The 10,950-nt window shown below is 34.9% G+C and overlaps 1 protein-coding gene across 1 annotated transcript; it reads left to right on the top strand.

The window, feature by feature from the left end:
- Positions 1-8,736: 8,736 nt before the first annotated feature.
- Positions 8,737-10,640, top strand: LOC147547849 (myb-related protein 306-like). The gene is made up of 3 exons (XM_086669020.1): positions 8,737-9,133; positions 9,264-9,393; positions 9,624-10,640. The coding sequence occupies exons 1-3, from the start codon at positions 9,001-9,003 to the stop codon at positions 10,552-10,554; spliced, it is 1,194 nt and encodes a 397-aa protein (XP_086525146.1). The 5' UTR covers positions 8,737-9,000; the 3' UTR covers positions 10,555-10,640.
- Positions 10,641-10,950: the final 310 nt, after the last annotated feature.

The following is a 10,950-nucleotide window of genomic DNA, read 5'->3' on the forward strand; positions in this document are numbered from 1 at the left end:
GCTATGAGGCGAAGCCATTTTTTTCCCTTTCCGGCACCACCTTTTATCACGGTGGCGACAGTTTCTTTTAGCGATTCTGTTCGGTTTTGAACGATTACCACCAAGTATTGTATCGTTTTTCTTCTTTTTCCTCTTTAAGGAAGCTTAATTATTGAGATTTAGTCTCCTTCCATCATTTATATTCTATCCCTACTCTGTTTTCTAATTACTCCTTATTCATCAATCATGGACTCCTCAACAAATCTTCCTCAATGCTCAGAGAGAACACAGGTATCCATTTCCTCAACCATCTCAAACTACTAATTACAATGTTTTGCATATCTATGAATGGATCCCTCTTCAACATGGTACCATCAAAATGAATGTTGACGGTGCCTACACAGACACACATGCATCGACGATAACAATAGCAAAAACAGTGAAGGAGAAAACCTAGGAACTAAGTTAAGAAGCTTCTAGCCAAATCGGCTATTCACAGTGAGTTAATGGCGGTGGCGTCGGGTTTAGATTTAGCACAAGATCTAGGATTTCCACGTGATATAGTGGAGACTGATTCCAAAGCATCGACATCCTTCATATCAGACGGATTACACGACATCCCTTGGAGATTAGGGAATGAACTCAGTCGTACAGGAGTTAGAATCCAGGCCTTACAAGCAACCATACAATTCACCAGCAGAGCAAGCAACACTAACGTGCATGACTTAGCGCATTCAATATAAGTCCAAATTTCGACAACTTGTATCAGAGCCTTTGTCAGAATCATCATCAACTGGAATCAAGGAAGCAGTGGCTTCACCCTCCCACTCGTCGTCACCGAAAGGAAGGTCTTCCCTAACACCCTACTCGGCGGCAACAGAGCCAACAAGCTCAACCACCTTATCTTTGCTAAGACGATGTAAGAGAGGGGACTCATCAGAAACGTAGAAGCGACGAGCAGACTCCCAAACAACCTTAAATTTAAATTTTTTAAAAAAAAGAAAGTCGACAATAGTTACAATATAAAGATAAATTTAAATTTTTCAAAAAAAAGGGGGCTCTGCCCCCGAACCGCCGTAAAATGAAGACGAACATGATGTGAATAAAGTTCATGGTTATTTCAAGTGATTTTGATCAATCAAGAGAAAAGTTTCCAAAGTTTTGCTAGAACTTGGAAAACATTTGCAAACACCTTGCATAGCCTTGTAAACACCTTGCATAGCCTTGCAGACACTTTGCATAGCCTTGCAAACACCTTGCATATTCCTTGCAGAGCCTTGCAAACACCTTGCAAAGCCTTGCAAACACCTTGCTGAGCTCTAGCACCATCCTTTTATATTTCTTCGAAAAACTTCCAGAGCTTTCGTGAAATTCCCAATTTGAACATAAGCACCTATCATGATTATCGAAGAAGAAACATTTCTCGCAGACATTTCATCAAACAACTTTATAGCTATTTCAACCAACCCAATATTGTATACCAATTAACATTGCATTCCAAGCTACAACATCTCTTTCAAGCATTTTATCAAACACATTCTTTCCATCAACTATACTTCCACAACTTCCATACCAATCCAACAAATAAGTTTGAACAAAACATCAAAACTGACAAAACATCAGAACTAACATAGTAAAAAAATTACTTCATCACTAAAGATTCAAAAATTGGAAATTACAACTTCTCTCTCTAAAATTATTCACCAAAAACTTAACTCAACCCCCTCAAAATCATATTCAAACAACAAAGAAAGAAATTTAATCACCAAAACCTAAAATATATTTATGATCTTATAGCAAGAATCGACTTCAACCAGCTCGAAGAAATCGCCAAATAACCCACGGTCGTTTCTCTCTTTCAGTCGTTAATGTTTATTAGAATTTGAGATTTTAGGGTTTCCTGGTATTTTTAGATAAACAAAGGGTATATTTGACTTAGAAAAGGGGAGTGTCTTTAAAATTGTCCTTCAAGACTATTTTTAAAATTTAATTGTCCTTCAAGGCATGATATGTTCTCTCATTCACTCTCAATATCGAACTTAACAAAAAAACTCCCAATATCGATGTCGACAAATGAACAAATAGTTATGTGTAATTATAAGGCGTTAGCCAAAAGGATATTCATTGCACCCATATGAAGCTGTGGGACCTGGTCAATTATTAACGAGAGATTAATTACTAACGAGAGCCAATTACTAAGGGATCAATTACCAACACGAGATAAGAGTCAATAAATTAGTCTATTCTAACAAGTTTAGATGGTAACCGTTTGGAGAGGAACTGTGCGACTGGTAACCGTTTGTTGCTTCTAATCTTGTAATCTTGGTACTTCTCCGGCGAAGGGTATTCCCTTCGCCGGATTCTTTCCTTTTTAGTCCCAATAAACAGAACACCAACTGTTTTCTTCTCTATCCCTTAATCTTTTCTCTCCCTCTCTAACTCTTATCTATTTCTATATGATTTAATGAGATAAATAAAGATAGAAATAGACAACCATTTTATTCTCCACAAAGAAACCTAGAGTTGAAGTTGGCCGATTATCGGATTACTCCTCAAATTAATCAAAACAGAGCCTACCCATTTCTCTTTAATTTTTCTATCTCGATTATTTAAGTTATTATCTTGTCTTCAATCAGAATCAAACCACTTCTAATATCTTCGCCAGGATTTGAATCTGCTAGCGTTGCCTTACCATCTTATTCGAACTTAGGGTTTGTGAATTTGACGGATTCGAATGATAGAAGGTATAAAGGGTTTTCAGGATTATTTGTATCTAGTGTGAGATTGAAGGTTTTGATGCCAATTCAAGCGATTGAGGATCGAAGAACTGCGTATTTGAATGATAAAGGGGATAATATTAGGGATCCAGAGACTCAATTGTCAGATAACGATTGTGCCTGCATTTCTGATACAACTAGTGGGTGTTTTCAACAACTAGGGTGGTTGTATTGGCGGCGGGGAGGTTCTCCGGAGATGGCGGTGGTTTTCCGACGATGAAGACGGTTTTTCCGGTGATGAAAACAGTTTTTTCGTTGGAGACGACGGTTTTTCCGGTAAAGACTAGGGTGGCTATTTTAGTACTAGTTTTGTAACAACGGTGGTGGTTTTCCGGCGACATTTGACGATTCTCCGGAGATATCAACAGTGGTTCTGTTAGTTTATTCCTATTTTGTATTTTCTTTATTTTCTTTAGTCGGTCTTCAGGGTCTTTTTAGTCGGATCTTTAGGGTCCTTTTGTCAATCCTTCGGGGGTTCTTTTCTCGGATCTTTAGGATCCTTTGTGTCTGTGTCTAGTCCAATTTCTTTCCCTTCATGAGGCACTTGTGCATTTAAAGGTATGCAACTCTCGTGAAGTTTTCATAGGAGAGAAAAAAACAATTATCGTCCATGTAAATCGTGATTTTATCACTTATGAATGGATATGTTTCCAATGGTTCAAAAAAAAAAAAAAAAAAATTACCAACACGAGATTAGTTACAATTAAGAGGAGATTAATTACAATTAAGAGGAGATCAACTACTACAGTATTACTGAAACTCTTTTAAGAAACTATTACTAATGGGCAGATCAATTACTAGTAAGGTGAGATCAATTAAAATTAATGGGCGGTAAAATCTTATTGAGGGGATCCCACTTAATAAGTATGGGGAAATTACGCAAAGTGGGGAGAGAAGAAGCTAGAGAGAGAGAAACTCCAGTAACCGTTTTCTAGAGAGAGATCTTTGTTTTGGTTGTTTTTCCAGTGAAGGAGCCCCTTCCTTCGCCGGAGTCCCCTTCTGTTTTGAATGGGATGAAATTCTTTTTAAGTTTTCTATGTCTTAGGTTTAAGTTTGAAATTACTCTTTCTCTTTGAGAGAGACATGGATTGGTTTCATACCATCGGTGAAGATGATCATGAGAGACACTAATCAAATTAAAGGTTTCAAAGTCGACCTATACACTGTTGTGATTCGTGGAGAAGGGAAGATGGATTTCGGATCTGGTTCGTACATGAACAACTACGAAGATCCGGGTTAAAAGAATAAATCACACGACGGGATTTGACAAAGTAATATTTCATCGGATTGGTATTAATTTTAGTATCATCATACAACTTCATCTTATTAGTATTATTTTATTACCGTTGATCTTATAGGATCTTTAATCTGTGACCTTTAGGGTCTTTTCATTCTCGATCTTAAGGATCTCTTTTTTCGATCTTTAGGGTCTTTTCTTTGAGACGGTGTCTTGTCAATTCCTTTCCCTTCATGAAGCACTTTACATTCGAAAGTTATGTGAACTTTACTTATGTAACTCTCATGTAGTTTTTATAGGAATAAAATACCTACCATGTAATCTTGTGATTGTTATCACTTATGAATGGAATTATGGTTTAATAAAAAAAAAGTATGGGGAAATTAATTACTCCGCTAATAGCCGATTACAATGGGGAGATAGGCCGATTGCACACTTAATATCCTCTAATAACAAATATTGAACAAAATTTGTCGTATATAAACATGATTGTTCTATCTTACTATATCATCTTTATTTAATTATTGAAAAATAAATTTAAGGCTTTGTATATTTCTAGGAGGGGCTAAAGGCCCCGACATAATTGTTGTAGGGTTCTCCGATTAAGTGAGGAGGTCATGTGTATACTGTATAGTCCAGAGGCCTACAACAATTATGCGCGGGGGCTTTTAGCCCTTCCCTCTATATCACATTTACTACTATTGAGATGGGTGGTCCTGTCTATGTTCCCAATGAATTATATTTAACCAGCTTATACTTCACCAGTTCGATCATGGACCATTGCTTTGATATTCAAGGATTTATTTCCGCCAACCTAAGATAGGAAAGGAAAAGTCTTCAATGTTTAAGAAGCTATGATTTTCATTATTGAAAAGTGGACCTTCTTGATAAGTCCTTCCATCCTTGGTCATGGCTTCTCAACATGCTCTTTATAATCAATCTAGTAGTACTATCTATTAGATAGCTATTTGTCATGAATATTTCTAGAGTTAATTCCTATTTAGTCCCCTACTTTTTGATCAGCTTCCATTATGACCTTCTATTTTCCGTAAATTCAAATACGACCCCTTTTTTTAATGTAAATGTCAGAAATAACCTTTTTATAGATATTTTTTCAAAATAAAATAAAATTAAAAACATGAATTTCCACCTCACTTCCCTTTCCACCACACATCTCTCTCCACCACACATCTCTCTCCACCACACATCCTTGCCGGAGAAGAGATAGGTGACTTGGAGAGAGAAATTTTTATTTTTATTCAATTTTTGAAGATTGCCGGCCAGAAATTTTCTACCCGACGACCTTCGTAGGAGAAGAGAGTGGTGAGTTGGAGAGAGGTGACGTTGAGAGAGATGTGTGATGGAAAGGGAAGTGAGGTGGAAATTCATGTTTTTTATTTAATTTTATTTTGAAAAAATATTTATAGAAAGGGTAGTTCTGACATTTTGATGTAGATTGTTGCGGAAGCGTAAAAGTAATGAAATCCACCATTGTTAATAAACTAAACTAACGAAATAAAACTGATAAAATAACGATAAACAATAAACTTGATTAATAACTTGATTAATAATAAACTTGGTTGATAATATTCTCTGATCTCAATAACAAGGACAGACCTGACTTTCTTTTATAGGAACTTAGAAACTTCTAGATAGACTCAAATTAGGAAATAAGATAACTACTAATAATACTTTCCTTGATTGCTAAAACTCATAATTATGGAAACCCTAAATACTTAATTATAGAAACTACGCTAATGTAGCTTCTTGACCGTGAGGCCCACTATCATCATGGCCGTGAGGCCCAATAGGAAGATGGTCTCCATCATACTCCCCCGCTGCGGAACAACTTGCCCCCAAGTTGGTGTTGTCATAAAGCGGATCGTCCAAGTAATGAGGATATATATCAGCGATGTTGAAGGTAACTTCGTCGACAAGTTTGAAGGCAATCCTTAGTTCCCACTTTTCACGAAAATTGCTGAAAATCCGAAGAAGAAAAATATTGACAATATCACCAATTATAATGTGAAACATATATTGCCAAGATACTCCCAAAAGCAAAACCAACGTAGATACGTCTAGTAAATCGCGACATCGCCCGTCGTCTTTTAGTTTGACGAAAGAGGTCACATATACAGGAACTACGGTTTCCTCCGCCACTGTAATTAATTTAGTTAGTGTCTCCACCGGACAAACAAAACAGTGATGAGTATTTTTATTCTTCTCCAGTAGGGTTAAGGGACGATGAACAATACTTGAATAATTAGGGTTTGTATGATTCTTTGAAGTTGAAAGCCATGAAGAAATCAATGGAGGAGAAAGTATTTTATGATTCGACACAACTAATTCGTCTCCCGGAATCATATATGGAACAAACAACTTATTCGAGCTTGTGTTAGTCAGTTGAATTTCTTCTTCTTGATCTGTCTCATCGAAATTTTCTTCCTCCATTATTGAAAAACTAGGATTTTTTTTATCAAAAACCTCTCCTTCAATAATATTGACCATGGTAGTCGAAGGAATTTCGGGTAATAATTTGTTCGATTGGATTTGAGATTCTATAAAAGATAAGTATTCATGTAAAGGAAAAAAAGCATATCGAAAAATACTTTTCACTTTATTCCAATCATCTACGAACGATTTTCCTTCATTAACGAGTTTCCATTGCATTTCGTTGTATTTTTCATACACTCTTGTAGACAAGTGTTGTTCAAGAATAAAAACCTTATCTTCATCACGAACCTTTTGGCTTATAAACCAATCCTCCATCTGTTGAATCCAAAAATCTATATGATATTGATAATCAAACATAGGAATTTTGGAAACAACATTAATTTTGTTTTGATCTTTTCGATCAACATAGAGTTGTTGTGCATCTCTAAAAGGATCCCAACCTAAACGCGGAAGATTTTTCCAACATTCAAGATGAGAAGTATCTAAAAAAAATTTATCTGTTCCCAGATTCTTGAAGCTCTGAATACCAGCTGATGTAGATTGTTGCGGAAGCGTAAAAGTAATGGAATCCACCATTGTTAATAAACTAAACTAACGAAATAAAACTGATAAAATAACGATAAACAATAAACTTGATTAATAACTTGATTAATAATAAACTTGGTTGATAATATTCTCTGATCTCAATAACAAGGACAGACCTGACTTTCTTTTATAGGAACTTAGAAACCTCTAGATAGACTCAAATTAGGAAATAAGATAACTACTAATAATACTTTCCTTGATTGCTAAAACTCATAATTATGGAAACCCTAAATACTTAATTATAGAAACTACGCTAATGTAGCTTCTTGACCGTGAGGCCCAATAGGAAGATGGTCTCCATCACATTTACATTAAAAAAGTGGGTCATATTTGAATTTACGGAAAATAGGAGACCATAAAGAAAGCTGGTCACAAAGTAGGGGGCCGAGTAGGAATTAACTCATATTTCTATTCGATATGACAATTTCTCGACAAATAAGATTGGTGTGGTTCAGATGATTTTCATTAAGTTTGAAATTACTAAATCAATACATACAATTGATAGTTCGCACGAGTCTCTAGACACCTTGAACTTTGTCATGACTTAAAGACTAAAAGGGTGGACCTGAGACAATTTTCAACCTAAGCTCTAGAATGAGAAATCTGCAGAAGTATGCTCTACCCCTTGATCTTTCTGCCCGAGAGAAATGTCGTCTCAACGGAAGGTCGTATAGTGCTAAATATCTGCTTGCCATATCAGATTCAATTAACAATCTTGCCATTAAGTTGGTGATTTACCCCCCCCCCCCCCCCTCGATGCAAGGCAATATAAATAATACTGGTTGTGTCTGAAAATAGATCTGATCCTTAACTTTTAAATTTTCTTTTATTTTTAACCTGTAACACTGAACTTATTTATTGGGCGATTGTCTCGGATATTTATTGGACGATTGAAGCGACATAGAGAAGAACAATATTGTATTGACTCTTGGGGATGAGCCTCACCGACGACAAAGAAGAACAGTAACTCAAAGGTTAACAAGGATGATTTATTGGACGATTTCCAGAAAGAGACATTCTGTCATCATCACTTTGGCGCTAGTTGAAGGGGTTTTCATTTCAGCAAACCCACACATTAATTCGAATCCAACAATTTGTTTCTTAATGGGTTTAAGAATATTTAAGTTTTTAAAAGTATTTACTACTTTGAATTGATTGGACCTACCAACCGAATCGAACAAAACCGAACCAAAATAGACCAAGCTTAATAAATCGAATTTTATTTGATTTCGACTGGAAAATAGTCAGTAACTGACCGATGCTCACACAAATTCATATTGTATTACTGTTTTCTTTTAAATAATTGTAATTTTATTGAAAAACAAGGACGATGAGAAGTCGTCATCTACAAGAATTCGAACAAAGAAAAAATATAAAACTATTATTACATGGAGATCAAAACTCGCCAATTTCTCTATGGTTCTAAATTTCCATTGAAGATATATACTTTCATTCCTTCATATTTCCATTGAAGATATATACTTTCATTCCTTCATATTTCCATTGAAGATATATACTTTCATTCCTTCATAAGTTTATAACCATAAAGCCCAAAGAATAGAAGGTGCATTCATATTGTATTACTTGGGGGAAGGACATTGAATGCCATGGGGTTATGTGAAGACAGAAGAAGTGGCTACTTGGCAGTGTTGACTTTTAACCTTGAAGGATTTAAATGCTCTTTGCTGTATTGAATTGACTCTTGGGGATGAGCCTCATCTCTCTCTCTCTCTCTCTCTCTCTCTCTCTCTCTCTCTCTCTCTCTCTATATATATATATATATATATATATATATATATAAATAATAGACATGGTAATCATGTCCTCTTGGACGCTTCTATATATCTCAGCTAGCTACCTTAGTTGTTGACTCACTAGTTTCTTTTTCTAGGAAAAACAAGATCAACTTATACAATAGTTTTATATCCAAATTAAGAATTATAGAGAGAGATAGAAAAAGGAAAAAAAATGGGAAGACCACCTTGCTGTGATAAAATTGGAATGAAAAAAGGTCCTTGGACACCAGAAGAAGATATACTTCTAGTCTCTTATATTCAAGAACATGGTCCTGGAAATTGGAGGTCTGTTCCTACCAAAACAGGTCAAACCCTAATTCCTTTTCTTTTGTTTAATTTCATTAGATTTTGGTTATATAATAAACAATTTTAATTAGTACTACTCATCATCATAACTTGTTTACTCAACTATATAGATTTTTAAATTGTTTTCAGGTTTATTTAGATGCAGTAAAAGTTGCAGACTTAGATGGACTAATTACCTTAGACCTGGGATCAGGAGGGGTGAATTTACTGATCAAGAAGAATCCATGATCATTCATCTTCAAGCTCTTCTTGGTAATAGGTAAGTGTATAAAACAAATGAGAAAAAAACATTTTAGTTGGTGCGAGATAGTCCCACGTTGAAAAAAGCCTATCTAGTAACCAAAAGTATAATATCTAGGACCTCTCTGTTCACTGACGGTTGGCCGGTTTTGAGTTAGATGATCAGAAACTTAACAGTTGGGTTCGTTTCTTAGGGCGCAGGCAGAGATTGTATCTTAAAAACCCTAATTTTTTTTGCTTTTGGTTCAGGTGGGCAGCTATAGCCTCTTACCTCCCAGAGAGAACAGACAATGATATCAAGAATTACTGGAACACCCATTTGAAAAAGAAGCTAGAAAAGGCTAATTATGATCAAACAGGACTTGATCATGATGAAAATAGAAGCAAAAATTGTGGATTATCATCTTCTTCAAATATACAACAAAATTCTAAAATTTCAAAAGGTCAGTGGGAAAGAAGGCTTCAAACTGATGTTGATATGGCAAGACAAGCTCTTTATGAGGCTTTATCTCATGATCCAAAACAACCCATTAATGGCTTTTCATCATCACCAAGTATTAATCCTGAAATTATTGATGATGATCAAATTCATCAATTGAAGTCCTCATCAGTTTCATCATCATCTAATGGAAGTAGTTTTGATAATTCAAATATCATGATCAAAATGAAATCACAAGTACTCCAACCAACAAATATTACATCTTATATATCAAACACTGATAACATTTCAAGATGGTTACTTGGGTGGAAAAATAATGAATCATTAACAACAATATCTAAAGAACATACAAGATCTTCATCAGAAAATAGTACTACTCATAAATTCAATTGGGGTGGAAAAATGGGTAGTCAAAATAATAATGAAATTTTATCACCAGATGCTAATTTGGAATCATTTTTGAGTTTTGATTCTTCATCAACTACTCCAGATGATTATGTTTCTCATCAATCTGAATCAAACTTTTTCTACCATGAAAGAAAACCAAATTTAGAAAATACCCATCATGTGAACCAAGTAGTTCCTCTTTCATTGCTTGAGAAATGGTTATTTGATGAAGGTGTTAATATTCAAGATCAAGAAGTTGCAGCCAAGAATGTTACTCATCAAGTTGGATTGCCTTTGGATTATCACCACACCACTGATATTACTACTACTACTACTGCTGCTGATTTGTTCTGATGTTTTTGTGCCAGTAAAATATTTTGATTAGGTTAGGAAAAGTGTAAATTAATTAAAAATATCTATCTATATGATTATGTTAATTTTATGTATGAAATAAATAACATAAATAATGATAAAAGTACTTATGTTTAGTTATTGTGGCGAGTTTGCTTGTTTGTTTACTAGGGTATCCTATTCTATGCACATAACTCAACTCTTAACAAAAAAAAAAAATGTACATAACTCAACCACTAAAACAATTTTTAAATTATTATCTACGGTAGTGCATACCAAAATCAAAATCCGAAAATAAATCTCACAATGTGTAGATAATACATTGAACCCTTGATAAAATAATTTCGTGACCCCGTTCTAGGCAACCACTATGATGCTTAGAGTCTGACCATCTACTAA

Source organism: Eschscholzia californica, unplaced genomic scaffold (assembly GCF_041429995.1).
Source record: "Eschscholzia californica isolate CP2 unplaced genomic scaffold, dmEscCali1.0.p SCAF_3, whole genome shotgun sequence".
In the NCBI taxonomy this organism is placed as follows: domain Eukaryota; kingdom Viridiplantae; phylum Streptophyta; class Magnoliopsida; order Ranunculales; family Papaveraceae; genus Eschscholzia; species Eschscholzia californica.